We start from the raw sequence: 22,183 nt of genomic DNA on the forward strand, positions 1-22,183 counted from the left end.
TCCTCTGTGCTTCCAATCTGCACAACACTTCTATGAGGTAATCATGTTTATTTTGGTTCACTTAAAATTGTGACTAATTAAAATAAAAACATTCAGAGTTAATCCAACCAGCCTGGAAGTTGAATGAGTTTTCAACTGGTTGACCAACAGATTCAGTCTGAATCAGTGCAGCTGCTGGTTAAAACCCAGGGAGCGTTTTTTTTTAAATAAATGTTATTTATTTGGGTGCCACTTTGGCCGCCTGAGCAGAGGGTTTTGAGGTGTGCCGTCTCTGGGTTCAGCTGCCCAGGCTGGAGACAAAGGTTGCTTCTTCTGCTCGTCTGCCTCGCTTTGATCGTCCCTCCTGTCAGCTGAGCTGCTGTCATCAACAGGAAGGTTAAAATGACGTTGAGGAGTCGGTACGTGGGATTCTCTGTCGGAGGAGTTGGTTCGGGGCATGACGCGCCTCATCCTGCCCGTCTCATTCAGAACATCAACAGAGGGGACCTCCTTCAGGGTGTCCAGCCGCTGCAGAGGCACCGTGGCTCCAGAAGAGGAACGTTTGGGTTGACCGAAACGAGAGCGCCGAGCGGGGTAGGCCACTTCCGACATGGTTTCCTGGTTACCTGAGACAGGAGGAAATGAAACGTACAATAATAAAGCAGGGTTATAGGCTGGTCCTTCTACATCATATACTGTAAAAAATACACAATGACAGATCAGCGAGGAGTCAGAAAGTACAGAAGCAAAGTTTAACCTCAGCAATGAAACAATCAGCTTAGCAAAAACATTTCTTGATACACACGAACACACGTCTTGGGACAATGAAAAAACGGTGACAAAAGGACATATTGTAATAAAGTCATGTGTTTTAGTACATTTTCACCATTTTATGTTTGATTAAAAATACTAAAGGGGGCCAAGATACGGTAGAGGCAGTGCAGCTGACTCAGGACCCGAAAGTCCCAGGTTCGATCCCCAGCCATTCCCAGATGTCGTGGTGTCTCTGAGCAAGACACCCAATCCCTAACTGCTCCCCGGGCACACACACAGCTGCCCAACGCCCCAGATGGGTGCATCCCAGGTGCGATGGGTTAAATGCAGAGAACTAATTTCACCATTGTATGGGAACATACAATGATGACAACACATAGCACTTTACTTTAGAGGAAAAGTACTTTCTGAATCTTACCAGCATTACTTCGTCCTGCCGAAGGAAACTTTGACTCTAATTCCTGTCCAGCAGGAAGTGAGAAATATTTCTGTGACCTGGGCATCATCTGAAAAACAAATGACACACACCATTATTATCATTACCATATTGTTATTTTTACTGTTGTTGTTGTTGTTGTTGTTATTATTATTATTATAGCAGTAGTACTAGCAGTAGTAGTAGTACTACTAGTATTAGTAGTAGACCTTATTTTAAGAGCTCAACCAACAACAAAGATCACAACAAAGGAAAAATGGGCAATATGATAATCATAAAGTAACTGTAGCCCTTTCTATTATTATTATTATTATTATTATTATTATTATTGAGACAAAAAAAATACATTGAACAGCTGCAAAAGAAAAGAGGGTTAAACAAAAAATTTTCTATAAATAATATATAAAAAAGAAACCGGAAGATTGTTAGAAAAATATGTCCGAAAATGTTAGAAAAATACATTTTGTGGATGGATAGGAACAAAAACAATAAATTGAGAAGCGTTTTATTTTGAAGAAATAAAAATATTGGAGCCAAAAACTTGTGCTTTTTGTCCATATTGTGGTGGCTCATCTTGCTTTGAGGCCATTTCTTGCATTTGGACCAGAGTGGTTCCCATTTAGTATTTAAACAATGAATTATAAAAGATACATGTTGCATTTAAGGAAAATGTCTGGACATTTGTTTAGGAACTTTTTTTCCCAGAAAGTCATGAAACAAACCTTTTAAGCCAAAGTCCTGATTCATATACTTGAACTGAGCAGCTCATGAAGGGGAGTGCTGATCTGTGATCAGTCTGGCTCGGACAAATCAACTTTTAACCATAACTTTTAAAACTATTGAAAAAAATCCTGATTATCTAATTGGATTTCCTTTCCTTTAACAACTTGTAAAAGTTTGTTGATGCTTAAACTTAAATTACTGCAGAAATGTGTGATTTATTTTATTGTATTCATGCATTTATTTTTACAGAAGTTATCTTCAAGGCCTGTTAAATTCCTGAGGTCACGCTTACCTCAGATCGAAAGCTTCCAGGTCGGAGGCTTCGGCGGACACTGGTGTGACGTCTGATTAAGATCTCTCTGGGCTGGCTGTCGTTGGGCAGGGCGTACTTTGTTGTATATGCAACGGTCTAAAAATAAAACGCAGAAAGATACAGGATAACAGGTAACAGACTGCAGGCGTGTCATTTATCAACTATTTTTTTTTTACAACAAAGTTTCCCAAATTTGCATAACCCTATTAGATTGTTTTTGGTCCACTAGAGATATCCAAGAGAAAACAGCTGAAGTGCTTTGGACAGAGACGACATTCTCTGCAGCTCAGATTACTCAACCAAAACCGGCCGCACCTGTCTGAGAAACACAGATGAGTTTCTGTGTTTACACTTAAAAAGTTGCCATTTGCACACATTTCCTGCTAACAAACCATTACTTCCATCAAGTAGTGACCAGTTACACCTAAAGAAAAGTTAGCTTGAAGCATTTAAACATGCTAAACTTAGAAATTTTACTTGCAAATAAAAATGAATAAATCTAACAATAAAGTCACTATAATGTACCATAATGCTCATCACTAAATGGAAATGTTTAATTGGATACAAGGTCCAATATTAAAAACAAAGCTTGAGGTGTAATATCTGACGAGTCAGAACAAAGAATTACAAATATAGTAAATAAAATAATAAACGGTCAATTTAGACAAATATCTAAACACCAAAAAGCATCTGAGCGGCCTTTGAAGGGTGATGTCATGTCACTGGTGGAAAAGTACTGCCGGAAGCTGTCCATATGCAAAACTCTAGTTTCAGTGTGTGTGAGTTCTGCATCGGAGATAAAATAGACTTCACTTGCCTGTGCTGAATCAAAATAAGGTGCAAAATGTATTATTTTTCCCCTCAAGGCAGATTTAGAGGAGAAAAGTTGAAGATTTTATTTTAGAAGGCAGATTTTAAACCCTTGCTACGAAAATACATTTGTTACACTCAGCACCTGTCAAATTCAGCTTTTTGTATTTCCACAGAACCTCTGGTCTCTGCGTGTTGATAGGTGCTACTATTGGGTCCACTATACAAATCTTATAATCTGCCAAATCATTGTTTTTATTCATAAATATCAATCCAATTGCTCTACAGGTACATCTGTTTCTTCTGCTTCCATGATTGCACTCTTACCTGAACACCTGACGGTTGGGCCTTATTTATTACAAAAAATAAAAAATAAAAAAAATAAATGAGCACACAGGCTTGTTAACATTTTCTTTTTTGATTTCCTGACTGTCACTTTTGGCAAAACCCATCCTGAAAGTTAAGAGAACTGACTCATTGAATTTGTTGAATAAGAAACTTTGAGTTTGTCATTATGAGACTGTGTAAGGAAACACTCAGCTAGAATAATGAATAATTTCCTAGTGATTTGTTTTCAGCATTGAAAAAACAAACAACAAAATAAAGCAAATATGTTGGATTTGAAACTTTTCATTCGTTCATTCAACCTTTATTTATGCAGGTTAATCCCACTCAGCCTTGGGGACTCATTTTCAAGAGAGACCTGATTTTAACAAAGAGTGATAATTTGCCTGTAGCCATCAAGAAAGTTGTGAAAGTACAGGGTCTCCCATCAAAATATTTTGGGAAACACAAGAAAAAATTAACTATTTAAAACTTAATTTAAACTAAACTTTTTTTTATTTTATTTATTTAAATGAATAAAAATAAAATAGATAATAGAAAAAAGTCATCTCACCCGTTGCCTGATCTTGTACATGTTCTTGGACAGGATGTTGTGCATGTTCTTCAAGTCTTCAGCAAAGAATTTCTTCTTAGATTTAGCAGACTCTTGCTTTTCTCCACTAAAATCAAAGATGTTCAAACAAAAAAAAGATCGATCACTCTCCCGTTGATCTGAATTAAAAAGAAACCAATAGTGTGAGGCAGGATCCAGGTTTCATACTGGAGGGAGACGATGGACGGAGCAGCACTGCTGTCTCCTGTCACTGTGTCCAGGATCTCCATGGCGTTCTGCAGCTCCAGCTTCTTGTAGAGTGCAACTATACTAGACTCAGCTCTGTTGTCACGGATAAGGATCTTGCGCAGGATTCGGTTGTTGAACTTCATAAACCTAACCCATAAAAAGACAAAAATAACCTTGTGAGAAACAGGTTTTTGTGATAGGTCTTCAGTCTTCAGACCTTGAAGTTGTGAAGTGAGATACATTTGGGTTCAGCTCAGACAATAATTAGGCCTGAGACAGTCCTCTGAAAAATACAAAATAACAATTTTATATATCATTCAGGAAATGCCATGAGAAGAAAAAGTAGCAATGTGCTAGTATTTCAAAATCTTAGACAGTCATACCTATACGAATGCAAAAATGTATGTTTAATAAGTAAAATATACATTATTTTATTGTGGAACCTGTAAGCAATAGCATCCTAGTTGTAGTTAAGATATATGTCCACTTTGTGCATTTGTCAAATCAACTTCATTTATAAAGCACATTTAAAAGAGAAGCTGCAAAGTGCTTAACAAAAAAAAAAATCAATGAGAGTAATTTAATAGAAAAAATAAAAATAATGATAGTACCAAAAAATAATTAACCAATTGTGAAATGCCAGAGAAAACAGATGAGTTTTTAGCAAAGCTTTAAAAACAGGAAGTGAAGTGGCCTGCCTAATGTTGGGGGCAGATTGTTCCAAAGTTTGGAGCCCACGACTGAAAAAGCTTGATCGCCTTTGAGCTTCAATGGTGTTTTTGGAACAGCCAAAAGCAGCTGCTCAGATGATCTCATGGCACAGGAAGGAACATATGCTCAAAAAGATATGCGGGTGCAAGGCACTTTATGCACTTAAAGGTTAGCGGGATAATTTTAAAATTGATTCTGGTACGTACAGGAAACCAGTGAAGAGAGGATAAAACTGTGCAATATGCTCAAACTTATGAATTCCAGTTAAAAGTCGAGCAGCAGCATTTTGGATGAGCTGAAGATGGGAAATGGAGACCTGACTGACCCCAGCAGAGAGTGCATTACAGTAGTCCAGTCAGGTAGTAATAAAGGTATGGACTAATTTTTCAAGGTCAGATCTGGACAACACTGGCTTAAGCTTAGCTATCTGCTTTAAATGGAAGGAGCTCTTCCGCTGAACAGCGTTGATTTGTTTATTAAACTTAAAGTCAGCGTCTAGAACCATCCCAAGATTTGTAACAGATTGCTTAAGATAAGGCTGAAGAGAGTCCAGGATTACAGGATCAGCGACATCGGTAGAGCAATGACTTCAGTCTTCTGATCATTAAAACTTAAAAAATTTGAAATCCTCCATGCCTTGATGCCATCAAGACATTTTAACAGAGAGTGAATGGAGCAAGAGCTATTTGGCTGTAAAAGCAAAGTAATCATCAGTATAACAATGAAATGAAAAATCATGTTTCCTCAGGATAGACCCCAAAGGGAGTAGATAGAATGAGAACAGAAGGGGTCCAAGAATCGAGCCCTGTGGGACCCCGCAGGAAAGAAGCACAGAAGCACAGATATTGACTCTAAAAAGGTGCTGCTAGCCTGTTTTTTCTAAAAATTCAGGTGAATTTAAACGTGTTGTGGTTAATATCTGGATAAAATCTCTGACCACAGCCATCAGACACTTAACATCTTGATGATTTTCAGATTACCTGTAATGTGTACAACAACTGTCTACATTTTGTAATGGTATCTAGCTCACTTTATTCAGTGTGTCAAAATGTTCATCGTCAGGTGCATGCTAATCCCACTGAGATCAAATATCTCTTTTGCAAGGGAGGCCTGGTCCTGAGCGCACTCTGATGTGAATGTTTTTGGCCTGTGGGAAGAAACCGGAGTACCCAGAGAAAACCCACACGAACACAAGGAGAACATGCAAACTCCATACAGAAAGACCTCAAGTCCAAACTGGGGATTGAACCCAGGACCTTCTTGCCGTGGACCTTCTTGCCGTGAGGCAACAGTGCTAACCACTAAGCCACCGTGCCATACGTGCATACAGTACAAGATGCCAACTTTATGTGTAACTGTCATACTAAGAACATGTTTTGACTGCTTAAATCAAACTGAAGATCTGCAGCTGAGTCTGGAAAAACTTGTCTCCCAGGATAAAAGGAACATGTCAAACCCAAGAGGAGAAATGAAGACAATTATTGTTGCAATCATTGATAAATATTATGCAAAATTTTAACAAATGCACAAAAGGACATCACAGGTTTAGCAAGGTTAAATTTAAAAAAAAATATCTATTTTCTTTCTTCTTCTTTTTTTTTTTACAATAACAATAATAATAATAAATTCCAGTGAAAGGAGCTTGACTATTCAAAAAGCTGAGGCAGAATTGAACGATTTGTTTGAAATGTGGAATCATTGTAAACACGCAGACGACTCCTTAGCTGGAGACGCCAAGACATCAACGATCTCTAGAAACAACAGGTAAATGTGGATTCTGACAAGTTTTGCAACAATATTCCTAAATTCTGAGAGAGAAACTGGAAGTAAAAAAATTCAGAGCTGAAAAGAAAAACATTACTTTTGACTGCAGGAGCTGAAAATGACACTAAATCTGACTAGATGACACAACTCCACATGGTTCTGATGTAAACAACATGCATCACTGAACCGAACCTGAAAGAAGAAAACTGAGCAGGAAAATTAAACAGATATTCCTCCTTCACTTCTTGGGTTTTCACACTAGGTTTAGTTTGGTTTGTATGAAACCATCACTGTAACTATTACGATATCTTTACACTGTAAAGTTTACAGAATACGATAAATTAGCAATGCCTGTTAACTCCCAGTGGTTTTGAGTTAAATCAGGAGACCAAAGAAGAGAAACTTCTTACTTGTCTTTCCAGTAGAAATGACTCCACTGCCCACACAGATCCTCTATTCCTGCCATTGTGTGCTCCATGAGCTGACAGCAAAGTGACTGCTGTTAGTGCTTCTGTGTGAAGGAACAGATCCACTAAAAAGACCAAAATATGTGTCTTACCCTGCAGTGAATCTCTACATTGATGGTTTCCAAGTTACGGTTTGTTCTGCGAACGTTGATTAACTCAATCAAAGGTCGGATACTGATCCCCTATACAGAAAATAAACCAAAACATATTTAAAGTTTTTTTGATTAAAGTTCAAAGTAGGTAAACTTCTGAGTTTTATGTGGAGGAATTGAAAACTAAAGTCAGACGTTTTAGTGCCAAATGGAAAATATCTTCTCTTAAACCAGGATAGACAAAAAAACAGACTGACATCCTTGTGATAATTCTGGTCTCACACTGAACTGGAAACCACGATGATTGAAATAAAAACCCTGAACAGTTCTGATGAGTTCGTCACTTTGTGCATCTAATATTTGATCACACTATTCAGCTTTAGAAAAGAAAAGCCAGTAAGGGAACAAGTGAAAACAGAGTGAGTTTAAGCATCCACTCAGCCAACAGTGGACATTCCTGTATATAACAACACTCAGAAGTAATAACCTGAAATGTGGCCGCACAACGAGACTCTTACCTGTAGAAAGACAGTGAAGATAATGATTGCAATGGTGGCAGTGACAAAGAGTGGCTTTCGACCAATAGTGTCAGGAAGAGTGAAGGCCAGAGCGAATGAAATGGCCCCCCGCAGTCCTCCATAGGCCATACCAAACTGATCTTTCAGGTTGAAGGAGATGGTGCGGAAAGGGTTAATGATCTGAGTCAGCACTAAAATACCTGAGAGAGTGAAACAGAACAAATAAGTTTGAAACTGAACTGTTTGCAACTAAAAGGTCTTAAATTATTTCCTTTTTTAACATTCATTCAACCTTTATTTATACCGGTTAATCCCGTTGAGCCTTGCGGGGACTCTTTTACAAGAGAGACCTGGCATGTTTTGTTGAACCATATCATGTTTGTTTCTTCATATTGTGACTTCCCAAACAAGTAGGTGCAGAAAGACGTTAATGCACCCACTAACTACTCTCTCTCACTCCTTCAGGCTGTAGGTCCTGGAGCAGGGTCAGCACATGGATTCTTCTTCTTCTCCATCTTGCTCTGTTTCATGTATCGTCAGTTGTGAGATGGAGTGTCTTCATATCCTGCTGGATCATATCCATCCACCTCTTCTCCATCCCCTACTTCGTTGACCAAAATCTTATGCATTTAATAGCCTTTTTACCTTGTTGTCATCTTCCGTTTGCTGCACATGCCCATACCATCTCATTCTTGATTAATATATCTTATCCATGATGCATGCCGTGCCAAGCGTTTTTCTGATATTGTCATTCCGCAGTCTATCCTTGAGGGCTGTGCACCATCATCTTGTACACTTTCCCTTTAATATGAATCAGCACCCTTTTGTGTCAAAGCACTCCTGTCAGCTCCTTCCATTTTTGCCATGCTGCACCAATTCTGCATTTAACGTCTTCTTCACAGCTTCCTTTGGCATTTATCACTGACCCCAGATATTTGAACGTTTCGACCCGCTTCAGTACATTTCCTCAGTAATTGTTAATATATTGTTAGCTTTCGAGCAGACCATGGTCTCCATTTTTGCTGTGTTTATTTTCAGACCTTTACTCTCAAGTGCCTGCTGTCACCATCTGAAACTATCTTGGAGATTAACTTCAGAATCTCCAGCCACAACTAGGTCATCTGCATACAACATATCCCACAGCACTTCTCCTAACAAGTTCAGTATTTGCATTCATCACAATAACAAACAACAGTGGGCTGAGACATGAACCCTGATGAACGCCAACTTTAATCTTGTGCTCACTACCCACCAACTACTATAAGCAGATATTCCAAAAATTTAAAAAGAGACTTAATAAAAAGAAAATAGTTGGCCATGTGGATAAATCATGCTTTTACCTAATGGCTCACAAAGCTAAAATTATAGAAAATACATGTTATTAGCTATCTCCACTTCATCTGATCTCCACACTGACATTTCTATTAAAAAAATAGTGTGATTTAATAGAAGATAATCTTCAAAGATACATTACACATTTTCATCCAATCAGCAGTCACGTGTCACCCTGTAGTTTCAACTTCTGGTCGCAAATGTTTTTCAAACAACAGTTCACAGTCCAAAGGCTGACATCTCAGTGATCAGTCAGTGGCGATGTGAAGTGGTGGGACAATCCAATGTTAATTTATTTATCAATTTAAAACTGGAAAAAAAATCCAATGCTGTTTAATTAAAGGAAAGTTAAAAAATTAAAAAGTAAAAAGTAAAGCTCGGTCAAATTTTCTCAATTTGGGACGTTTACAGCATCTGTAATATTCCCTTTTCCCCATTAATCAGCAGTAGATGAAGTCACAACGTGTCATGGAATGAGCCTGTTGTTGTAATGAATTAAAACAGATTTTTCAAGCTCCAACCCGTTTATTTTAGCATCTCTAACCTCGTTGTTGAGGACTCGCAGCAGTGATAAGCTCAGGTTATTTAAGGTCTGATGTCAAAGCAGCAGCTGGCAACTAAAGCGGTTTCAAATACTTTCAAGATTCCACCAAACTGAATGTCAAACAGAACCTGAACTCTTAATGTTGGACTCAGATCCCCCTCATCCCCTCGACTTACCCAGACCTCTCCACACGAAAGCAAACAACAACGTGAAGAGAATGTAGGCCCAGTTCCACTCATGTTCTGTTGTTATGGCAACAACACCCAGGAAGAAGAAGATAAGGGTCTCCGAGATGGAGCCGAGCATCTTGATCACGTGTCGGATGGTTGTGCAGGAATGCTGAGAAACGTTCTCCTCAACGTAGTACTTCATGGTGAGCGCACAGCAAACAATGCTGCAGGAACACACAGACCAAAACAGCTTTGTTGTGCTTTTCTTTCCAACTTTCATTAAACTGTCTGCAACTCAAATATTTGAAATTTGAATCATTTTATTTTTGCTCACGCCATGATGGACGAGATGGAAAATAGTTCGGACACCAGATACGCCAGGTAGCTGTACATGAATATGAAGAGGGGTTCAATCTCTTTGACCTTGGAGGTGAACCTTGTCGTGAAGGCGGCCAAGAAGCCGAACAGGACGCCAAAGGCCATCCCCCCGAGTCCGACCACGAAGAACCTGGCCACTCCCAGGAACACATCCACAGGCTCCACTATTGGCATGTTCGCCACAAAGCTGAACATGTTGTACAACACCTGAAAATACAAACACACGGGTTTTTTATGCAAACATGGAAGCCCACACCAAAGTCATGTGGGATCATGGGCGGATGCCTCTTATGACAATGTTTCACATAAGAGCGATTTATTAAAATATTTACGCTGCACTGTTTGCTTTCTGATAATCTCATTTCACTAAGCACCTTGAATGAGTCACGGAAAAAGAGAGCATTTGGCACAAAAGAAGGCTTTGTTGTCCTCCATTTACACAAACTAGGAAATAATGTCAGGACTTCTGATAAATTAGGGAGAAAGGTAAAAAAAATCTACTCTGGTAACAGAAAGACTGACCACATTTCTACATACATAATATTTTAATAGTGTGAACAATATTTTTGTGATTTACTGTTAAACTCTAATGTGTAACACCTAGCTGTCAAGTACACAAAACCTGTAACTTAAAAAGTCTTAATGCTCAAGATCCCTTCAGAGTGCCAGTTACTAATAAAAAACTTACAGCACTAGGTTTTTAAAAGTATGAAGCACTTTTACAGAAATGTTTGATTGTCCAGAACCATCATTTGATAATGCAGCATTATTTTTACCCATTTACCCTACACACTTGTTAAGGAGTGTTCTTTAGAGAGTTTTGCAGCTAAGTAGATTTATTTTGTGGCTTTATTGTAAACTATGGGTTTTCTTTTATGCCTGTTATGTTTTATGAGGGGTGGGGGTGGGGAGATTTCCTAAAATTGAAGAGGGCATGACGCATGGAACAGAATAGTGATTCATCCAGTCCTGAAAGGAGCCTTTAAAAAAATTTAAGTGATTTCTCTGTGTGAAGTGTGGTGGTAACAGGCACTGTCCTGATTCTCCACCTCACATTCTAGGTAAAAGGGGAAATTCAGTAACCTTTTATCTCTCCATCGATCTGGTTTCAGGAAAAAACACAGCACAATGGCGGCTTCATTTAAGGTTTTTAATGATGTTGAAGCACTGGATGCTAAGGATTATTGTGCTGCACTTTTCTTAGACCTGTCTAAAGCTTTTGACACTGTGGATCAGAACATCTTGTGTCATAAGCTCTCAGAAACTGGTTTCTCAGATCACACCATTGGTTGGTTCTCGAACTGTCTCTCAGATCGGAGGCAATGTGTTCAACATAATGGTACTTCTTCCAGCTATCTAACTGTCAACAATGGTGTACCACAAGGTTCAGTCTTAGGACCCAATCTCTTTACAATCTATATGTAATGTAGGTCAGATCATCCCTGATGCATGCTTACATTTCTATGCTGATGACACAGTTGTTTATTGTCGAACGAAAACAGTTGCTAAGGTTTTCCATCTTTTACAGTCTGCGTTTGACATCATCCAGTCTGATTTGTTCTGTCTCAAACTTGTCCTAAACGCTGACAAAACCAAAGGGATGTTGTTTTTAAACAGGAAGTTGGTTCCAGCTGTCCTTCCCTCTGTTTTATCTTCAAATGGTGTCCCTATTGAGTTTATCGATTCTTACAAATACTTGGGTATTTTGATCAGTTCGCATCTCTCTAAGTCACTTATCAAAAGCTTGGTAAAGAAACTGAAAGTTAAATTGGGTTTCTTTTTCAGAAATAGATCCAGACTAACTCTGAATGCTAGGAAACACCTTGTAACTGTGACTTTCCTTCCCTCCATTGACTACGGTGATATCATTTACATGAATGCTCCTACAAGCACCCTGCAGTTGTTGAATGCTGTCAATCATGGTGCACTAAGATTCATAACTGGCTGTAACTACTGTACCCACCATTGCACCCTGTATTCACTGGTTAACTGGTCATCATTAACTTCACACAGACTCTCTCACTGGTACATTTTCATCTTTAACTCACTTCTTCTTCTGTTGCCTTCATACATCTCCTCCTAAATGTCACTTCATCAGGGCAGCTACAGCGTGCGCACTCAAGACATCATTACCTGCAGTGTATGCTCAGTGCAGACCAAACTTGAAAAAGGGCCTTCTCCTACTCCACTCCTGTTTCCTGGAACATCTTGCAAAAAGATCTGAAGCTCTCAACCTTGACCTCTCAAAGATTCTAAACAACTGCTACGTTCATCATTTCTTCTGTCTACTTTTCATTTTATATGCTTTTACACGATTGTCTATTGTTTTCTGTACCTCATCTGTGTTTTTTTGCTTAAAACAAGTCTCTTGTAAATGAGTCCTCGAGGCTCAATGAGACTAACCTGGATAAATAAAGGTTGAATGAATTAAAAACCTTACCACCATAAACACTAAGATCAAACTTAAAGATGATGTTCAAGTGTTGTTTAAATCCTAAATCTTTAAATCAAACCAGCCCTACTTTTATATCAGATACATACAAACGTTGAGCTTTGATAGAAATTTGAGCTTGAGCTGTTTTCAGTCATGTAACTAACATGTGTATGACTCCTCCCACACAACCAAATGAACATGTAACTGTGACCTCAAGAACTGGTTTGGTAGGATCTGAACAAACAAGCTCTGAATGTGGCATGGCACTTTACTGTGAATACGTGTGTTTTATGTTTCTAACATTCCCTCACTTCGTTCATTCATCATTATGTTTTTTTTACTGTTCATTTATCTGTTCAGAAATCTCTCCGGTGCACAGTTGTTTCTCTCACGCACAGATGCTCTCAAACACACCTCTACCTACAGAAGTAAAATGGTTTTTTTCTAAAAAAGGAAACCTGAGCTGAACCTTTTCAGTGTGGAGGAATAGAACGCTTCACACAACAAAAGGGAATTGTTTTACCCATTTCTTTTTCTTATACCATTCTGAAATCAAACAACTTTAAATTGTATGTGGCATTAAGTAACCTAAAAATAAAAATAAAATAAAAAGAAGAAAAGCTCTGTTCTTAAAATTGTATTTAAAATTATTTGGGATTGTTACTGATCTGTAACTTCTCCGTTCTCTTAAAACTGACCTCAACAAACTTGTTCGGATTTGTTTTAAGCATGTAGACAAGGTATAAACAATCAACATCTTACCTGACTATACGTTAGCTCGTCAGTCTAACCAGAGTTACTGTTTTTCCAAACTGAGATCATTCAAAGAGCTATCTCCAACAGGTAAGACATTACAATTTTTTCCACCAAATGCCATTTCAAAATTGTTAAACTATTCTTCTGTATAGTAGGAATAAGTAGCTGGCAAGATCTCTAAAACAATGTGTTGTACTTATTAAAACAATTACCACCTTGATAATGATGGAGATGTTTTCATAACAAATAGTGGCCCAGAAAGTTTCGCTCTAAGGGTACCGAGCACTTCAAGTGTTTGGTACACACGAAGACTGCAAGAGTCAACTCACCACAGTGACCGCATCATTGAAGAGGCATTCTCCAAACAACACGATGTAGAGCTGCTCGTTCACGGACACATCTTCAAACACGCTGAGCACGGCAACAGGGTCCACGGCTGAGATGATGGAGGCGAACAGTAGATTCTCCTGGAGGTTGATGTCCTGCACCTCAAAAGCCTCGATCTGGCAAATAGTGAAAAGAGAGATTCCGATGCCGATGCTGTTCCACAGGGTGCCCATCACTGCGAACCAGAACACCTGCACTCACAAAGGAATAAAGATGCTCCTGAAGCGGAGCTGAAAGCCCAACCTGTTGACAGAGACCACGTCAAAAGGTCTGCGACGTACCGTGCCTATGTTCTCAAAGAAAAGCCTGGTGGGCATGAAGTAACCAGAGTCGAGGACAATTGGAGGGAGCATGTAGAGGAAGAAGACATTGCTGGTGAGCACAGCTGGAGGCTCTTCACGGACTGCATGCATGATGCCCCCCACAATCAGACCAATGCTTACAAGAAGGCAGGACTCCGGCACCCACACAGTGATCTTATGATACACTTGAAAACCTGGAAGAGCAAAATGAAGTTGACTTCAGAAAACACACAAGATATGAAAGAAGCCCCTCCTGTGCAGAATTCATTAATTCATCCAACCTTTATTTATACAGGGTAGTCTCAATGAGTCACAAGGACTCGTTTACAAGAGAGATCTGTTTTAGACAGACAACAATAAACTACAATAAAAAGCAATTAAAAATTAAAGTAGTGCTATAAAACAATGTAAAATACTAAAAACAAGAACGCGTATCAGCTTTGATGTATCAAATATTTAAAATCCCTTAAAGAAATTAAGGTGGACTGCTTCAGATATTTTTGTAAAGTGTTCCAGGATACAGGAGCAGAGTAAGAAAAGGCATTTCTCCCCCCCGAGTTCAATCCGCACTGAGGGGACGCTGCAGGTAATGATGGCCTGAGAGCGCACGCTGTAACTGCACTGACGGTGTGGCATGTGAGGAGATACAAGAAGGCAGCAGACCCAGGAGTGACTTATAGATGAAGATAAACCAGTGTGAGAGCTACGTGTAGATAATGATGACCAACTGACCAGTGAGTGATGGATATGGTGTTACAGCCAGTTATCTTATGGTAGACAGCATCCAACATCTATAAGGAGCTGGGACATTCATGTAAATAATGTCACCATAATCAACGGCCAGTAGGTTCACTCACTCATCAACAAAATCTCACCTTTTTAGAGTTTACTCACCAATTTTAGAAAATGAAGCCAGCAGCATCCATAAAGTGATCTCAAATGGGATCTGTATTCTTGGGTAATCCATTGTAAACGTGGGCAAATTGGACTTTTCAGCTTCTGGGTAGGCATGAGGTCCATGATCAGGCTTCACTGGAGGCAGCAGCGTGACACCTGAGGTGGGTGGTGGTGGGACTTCTCCTCCAGAGCCACACAGAAAACTTAAAAACGTGCAGATAATCAGCAGCGGGACGGCTCGACTGCTCAACACTAATTCCATTGCGCGTAAAAGTCCAAACCCTTGAACCCAGACTGGTGTGAAAATCCTCTTCCTTATAACTTCATCCTGCCTCACTAACTAACTAAATAAATAAATAAACATTTTTTTAAAATCTACTCTGGTGAGGACAAACGGCTTTTTTATTTAAATGTATGACTTTTGCATAATCTTTGTCCAAACGGGATGCCAGAAGTCGTTTTATTCCTGTGACGAGTTTTGCTGTTTCTCTCAAAGTGCAGCGCAAAAACACCTGCGCGCGAGTTCCGACACTGCAGGGCACGGCCAGAGCGCTTCTCTGATTGGTTGTTACCTGAAGCAGGTAAAAAAATTGAAAAAAAATTAAAAAGGTGGTACCTTTTGTGTTTCCTCACCAATCAGGAGGAGTTTCAGCGACAGAAGGAGCCAAAACCAAAAGTTTCTGTTTTCACAATAAGAAATCAAAGAACTTCACTGATTAATAAAAGTGCTTTAAACGCAGAGGCTGATGGTGTCACCAGAAAGTGAACTCTTAAAGCATATTTTGTGAGTATAAAGTTATTTTTCTTTAAAATGCAGTTTAATTGTTGTAATATCAAAACTAAATCATTATTAATAAGTGCAACAGTGTCTGCTCATTTGGCTCTGAAAGCTTTTTTTTTTTTTTTTTTACTCTTTTTGTTTTACAGTTATTGTGCTGCTGTTTCCTTACAACAAATACTCAACACATCTTTAATCAAGAATTCATTTTGATATTGCCATGCTGTTTTTAAATGTGCAAGGAAAAGTTTGGATATTTAAAAAGAGAATAAGTCAGTGGTTCAGTTGTTTGCAATAGACAGTGGATACATTTTCATCAAATGTCCTAAATATCACTAAATTCTCATGAAGAGTGGAAGATATAATGAAATAATGTCCTCGACTATAAGGAGCTTATTTGTGAGAATAAACTGTTTTTTTCCCCCCTCTCTTCTATATTTGTTGTATCAGATCATATTGAAGGAAGGAGTTTGGAGAATAACTTAGATTACTTTTTAAAAAAATTGTAGATTTTTGTTGTTTATTTATGAGATTATAATTTCCCTACATGAGGCAAATTAAACAAGGTGTGCTTTATTTTCTCAATTTGTTTTAATTAGCTTGTTTTCCTAGTTTAAATTGTTTTAGTCTAGAGTTTTATATTTATTTTAATTGTAGTTTTATGTATTCGCCAGTAGTATATAATTGTGGCCAGTGAAACACTTCTGACTTTCACAAAGGCTGTTTTAGGCCTGAACCTTTTTATTCACGTACAGAGCAGCATGAGTCATTAATTGTTAAAAGCAGAAAGCCATAACTTCACATTAAAACTGCTGACCTGTGCTATTTTTACATCTGCCTGCGAAGAAAAGCTTTTACGAGACATTGGTTGCTTCCCGAGCTTCCCACACTCTCAGATTGGATAGATATTGCAAATGAGATATATACTGATAATGGAAGCAATTACCTTTTCCATTCATCTAAAGAAAAGCACATTTATTAATATGTGGGTTAAATGGGTCAGATATGTAAAGGCCTTACAACCAAACTTTGTAGAGGAACTGAATTATTGATCCTGTGGTTTTTTTTCCCTCTCCTTTTACAGATCAAACAAAGTAATTAATTTGCATATTTTGTAATGCACAAGGTTTTTTCCTCTCTTCCTATTTGTTCTAAGTTCATAGATGCCTTGTTAAAAGACATAGCAGATGTCTAGATATTTCTGTTTGATGATTGTGAATCTGAACCACTGTCAAAAAAATAAAGAATATCAAAACTGCTGACCTGAAGTCTGCAAAGACACGTTTTTATTAGTTAAACTTAGTCAATATTTCTGACATTTTGATCAGATTAGCTTCTTTCATCATCATCCTTAAAGGGAATAAAATTACTACTGCACCTGTTAATTTAAACTAAGCCTGTGTCATGATTTGAACTTATTATCACACACTTCTGACTGATCTTATGAGGCAAATTTAATGAACTTCCCATTTGTTTTGGCTGCAGGTCTTCCAGCAGCAGCAGCGTGTGGTCGGTGAGGCCGACAGCGGCCTCTGGCGGTCAGACGGAGTATTGCCGGAGGTTCGTGACGTGTGGATGCGAGTCAGGGCGAGTCTGTCCGCGGGGATCTTCGCTTCGACCACGATGCGCATCAGGATGACAAGAAGCCTTGGCCCTTTTAACGGTATGACAGATTTATTCATTGATTTCAGCGTGTCGCTCATTCTGAGGTGGATGTTTGTGTCGAGGGTTGTTTGTTCCCGGAGAGAAGATGCTGCTGTTTTAAAGCGCAATGGGTTCACGAGCAGCATTCAAATGTTTTTGCTTGTTGTTTTAATTTCCCGGCCTGTTTGATGTGTTACACCACCACGCCGCAGCTTCCGTGGATCAGTACCATCATGACGCAACATTTGTTATTGTCCGTGAATAAATAGAGACGCAGTTAATGTCAGAGTCACTAATGCTGCCATTAAAAACGGATGTACTGTCTGTGGGCAGCCTGTTCATCAAACTGATTCACTGCACAGATTGTTGATGTTTGATGATAAAATTAATGTTACTGTTTCCCACCCTTTATTACCCGGATATGCTGCTTCATGGTGCAGGCCTCCTCTTAGAGAGCAAAGGATTAAATCTGATCTCTTGAGTCACTTTTTAATGAAAGAGCTCAGCTTTTGTCACATTTACTGACATTTCTGTGGTCTTATGTTATGGAGGGGCGCTTTAAAGCAAGAAAACTTGTGCAATTATCAATATTTTTCTTAATCTTCATAATCATAATATAGAGCTTTCTCCCAGTTTCATTCTCGTGCACTCCTCCTGTTTGTTTTTGTGTAAACCTTATCCACTTAGGAGTAAAGTCCTTTGCTTATTTTCCTCAGTTTGTGGCTCAGTCTTGATGAGAGACTTTTATGCACAATCTAAATGAAACTCGTGAGGCAGCATCCTGCTCAGGTCAGCACAGGAGCCAAATCAATACAGTCAGGGACAGGAGGAGCCTGCAGGGTGGCACAGGACAGTTTGTTTCAAGACCAAAAACAAGAAGACTGGCTTGATGGCAGAGCAGAAGAACCCTTTGAGAGAGATTTACAAATGATGTAAAGAAGAGAGCTGCAGTGCATCTGCTGCTGACAGCATCTGCAGGGGGACAGCTGTGAGCAAACTGGGTCATTTTAGTCTTCAGACCACATGATATGACAAAAAAAAAATCCTCTCTGATGCTGTTTTCTTGTAACTGTGTGTTATTTAAATGCAGAAGCTCACAAAAAGCAAAGCCCCACTAATGATTTGTGCATATTTTAGGTCCAAAGCCTCGTGCAGCGTTGAATGAAGCTGTCGCATTTTATTGACTCTTAACTCTGTTTTCACGTCAATCTGAACTAATTAGGAGCTATCTGAATGATTTCTTTATAGTCATTATGCAAACTCTTTACCTTATTATATTACTTTGTATTATTATTTAGTCAAATTTTAAAAACATAACGTTTCAGTAAATTGTGAAAGACGTTCATGGCAATGAGAATTAAACAAATGGTGGCCTTCTCTGAGGGAACGCAAGACGTCGGCCATCTTGTCAAAGTTTTAAACAAAGTCGGGTTGCTCAACCTGTTAGTGCTCAGAGTGTGTAGATGATTCTCAGCTTCCACCACACCAAACTTTAGCTCATGTGCATGTGACTGAGTTGTAGCTGCTTTTGTAGTTGCTGAAGTTTAGCTGTGGAACTGTTCAAAAGATAATCAGTCGTAGATGTACTAATCTAATGATTGATTTCTTAGAGTTTTAATAAGATCCACACTGTGGTTCATGAGATATTTTGCTAACAGACAAACAAACACACATGCACAGGTAGTTGCAACTCACCTGCTGCCATGAAAGGCAGGACATAAGAAGTTATGACTGATGCACAACTTTGTAGTTTGACTTTGGAATCGACAAACTTTAAAACGTATATCGATAAGTAAAAAAGTACAATCGTTGTTTTACATGGTTTAAGTCAAATAGTTTAATGTCAAAGCTAATTTCAAAAACTGATTTGTTGCAACTTCAAAGACTTTTTTTTACATTTTTTCTGAAAGGACCTCATGAGAACAGATAACAGTAATCTCTAATTATGGAGCTTAAAGGATTAATTTCTCAAACAGCAGTGAGCTATGAACGGAGATGATTAGTCTGAATTGTTCATCAACAGCAAAACATTTGGTAACTGTTTCATGATGAGATTTTGATGATGAAGTTTATTTATGACACTAACAGAGTAAATCCATTTGTGATGAAAATGCTCTTTATATACAGACTCACTTGAGAACAGAGTTTCTACTAATAAATGTCAGTATTTTTATATTTATCTTTACTTAAGCAGTATCATTATTTTACTGCAAACAGATAAAAACATGGACTTACTCAATTATTTTTTTTAATGTTTTTAATCAATCAGCAAACATCAGTGGTGGAGAAATACTCAAACTCTGTACTTAAGTAAAAATACAAATAAACAGACAAAAATGTACTCTTGTACAAGTATAAGTACCACATTAATGATTTTACTTAAGTAAAAGTAAATAAGAACTTGCTTTTAAAAATACTTAAAATATTAAAAGTGAAAGTACTTACTGAATGTATTACCTAATGCAATGGTCTATCTTTAAGTGTGCCTACTGTATTTTCTGTAATGTTGAGTCATTTTAATGAACGATGTTGCAGATAATACATGTTTTTATTGTGTTTACTCTGTGACACAGTTCACACTTGGACTTGTGATTCTGTGCAGCAGAATTTCAGGGATGACCTGCAGAGTTAAATGTCATTAAGCAAAATAAGAAAGAGGAATGATTTTATCTTTGAACATTTTTATTTAACACAAAACCAAACCAATGTGTCATTTTAACTGCAGTAAAAACATTTAAATAAAAGCTGTCTGCCTGAAAAAAGGAGCATTAAACCTAACAAACAAATAGACTGATCATTTCAACTCCAGTTTGTCATCAACTCTAGTTAAAATACTGTATATTCAACCTTGTACTGGGTCAATAGTGAAAAATATTTAACTTCCTGACACCATTTTCAAAACTTGGACCTGAGTGTTGAGACATTTGGAGACATCTCTTGTCTCCTAACATCATGAACTGACACATTTTAATATTGCAGCAAGAATTTCTTGTTCAAGTTCAGAAGACGTTGGTTTACAAAGTTTTTTGAGTCCAGTCAAGCTCTTTTGGGAGAGAGACTCTGTCCTGCTGTTCTGAACAGTATTTCAATAGTCTTTCAATAATTTTTCAATATTCTTTCAATATTCTTTCAATAAGGCCATGGGTGGTGCGTATCTTCTGGCCGACTCTCTGCAGTGGAATCCATGTTGGGTGTGTTAGTGGTGCTGTGGGTGCACCCAGCTCTATGATGTATATACTAGAATATACGTCATTGGTCCAGCTGTTCTTGAAGGTGGGTCTAACGTTACCTGTCCACTTTGCAGTGATTCAATGGACCAGCTCCCCTCTCACCATCGGTTACTTTCAAACTAACAAACAAATAAAAAAAACACAATGTGAATGTAACTTGTAACACAACGCATTATAGAAATGTAGTGTAGTAGAAAGTACAGATATTTAATGTAAAATGTTGTGGAGTAAAAGTTGAAAGTACCCACGTTTAACTCTACTTAAATACAGATACATGAAAACTATACTTAAGTACAGTAACAAAGTACTTGTACTTAGTTACATCCCATCACTGGAAAACAGAGAAACTATTTCAGCACTTTGCTCTGTTTGTGCCTCCTCCCATACGATGGATGGATGTACGTTGGTAATGGCTGTGAGCAAGATGTATGGATGATCGTTCCCCCCCGTGGCTTTACATTAGATCTGCTGTTGGTTTCCTACAGAGCCTCCATCAGAGCCCCAGGCAGCGGAGATTACAGCGTGCTAAAGACGTCTCCCACAGACACAGCGGCCTTAATGAGGCAGAGCACCCATGCTGTAATTATCATCTGTTCCAGTCTCTCATAAAAAGAGCCAAATAAACGGGATTAAACTGGTAGAGAGCATCACACTCACTGGATTGCGTGTGAGACAGTGTGGAGAGCACTTGGAGTGGCGTTTGTGTGTCAATGGGAGACGGCGTTGTTCATCTGCACGTGCAGCGTGACGTCAGCGCAGTCGAGAATAAAAATAGATCTTCATTGCCGAGGTCTTTACGCATGAACACACTTGGAGCATGAAATAAACAACCAGAAAAAAGCCTGAATGAAAATGAAATGGTGGCAAATTCAGGTTTGTGTGGGTCAGGACAGAGAGGGAAAAGAAAATATGAATCACAGCGAGCAAAAGTAAAAAAGGACAACTACAGAGTCTGACAGGCCACAAGATGTGTCAACATTGACCTTTCCTGAATGGATTTAATCCAGGCTCATATCCTTTTGATTTTAATTTTACATTTCTCTTGTTCTTATTGCTCTATTTGTGGCCTTATTCACATTGTTTTCTATAGAATTTAAATCAGTCATCTGTTCTACTTTAATCTTTCACAGCTGCTCTTGAGGTTTGATCTATTTGTTGCACTTACTCACAAGGTTTTTTTTTTTTTCTGCTGATAAGTCTGTATCTCTTCCTGAAGTCTGTTCTATTTAAAACTATTTTGTTTTCTTTTAAAAACTTCAAAGCTGCAGAGAATTGAGAGCAGCGAGAGTGTGGCATCCAACTGGACAACCATGACCACAAGAGAAAACGGTTTCATTTGTCAGTGTTGCCTCTGCTGCAGTAAGGAGTCAACATGAACCAGCTATTCTGAAATAACCTGAAGATCTTTTACTTGTTTTTTCAGATTAGAGTGGTGATCAGAAGTGAACAGGCATTCATCATAGACATGAATATTAAATAAGGTGGAAAAAATTGAACAGCTCTTAGTAGAGTGATTATACAATACACAACTAGCATGATGTTTAAAATAAGTTTGAATTTATTGTGGATTTTCTCCACAAAGATCACACACACATATATATATATATATATATATATA

At 38.3% G+C, this 22,183-nt stretch overlaps 2 protein-coding genes across 2 annotated transcripts in view; one reads left to right on the plus strand and one right to left on the minus strand.

Annotated features, from left to right (window-relative positions):
- Positions 1-213: 213 nt before the first annotated feature.
- slc9a2 (solute carrier family 9 member 2) lies at positions 214-15,404 on the minus strand. Its single transcript, XM_037686544.1, has 13 exons — positions 14,911-15,404; positions 13,996-14,210; positions 13,657-13,905; positions 10,094-10,344; positions 9,766-9,983; positions 7,714-7,913; positions 7,196-7,285; positions 7,047-7,117; positions 4,141-4,308; positions 3,934-4,039; positions 2,199-2,321; positions 1,172-1,259; positions 214-605 (listed from the first exon to the last, which is right to left on the minus strand). The coding sequence occupies exons 1-13, from the start codon at positions 15,173-15,175 to the stop codon at positions 214-216; spliced, it is 2,436 nt and encodes an 811-aa protein (XP_037542472.1). The 5' UTR covers positions 15,176-15,404.
- Positions 15,405-17,238: 1,834 nt separating this feature from the next.
- Positions 17,239-22,183, plus strand: part of inpp4aa (inositol polyphosphate-4-phosphatase type I Aa) — a 26,656-nt gene continuing 21,711 nt past the window's right edge. The window contains exon 1 of the mRNA XM_037686545.1: positions 17,239-17,354. The gene's annotated coding sequence lies outside the window, so the exon portion shown is untranslated. The remainder of the gene's footprint in view (positions 17,355-22,183) is intronic.

Source organism: Nematolebias whitei, chromosome 13, assembly GCF_014905685.2.
Source record: "Nematolebias whitei isolate Nwh7 chromosome 13, NemWhi1, whole genome shotgun sequence".
NCBI lineage: Eukaryota > Metazoa > Chordata > Actinopteri > Cyprinodontiformes > Rivulidae > Nematolebias > Nematolebias whitei.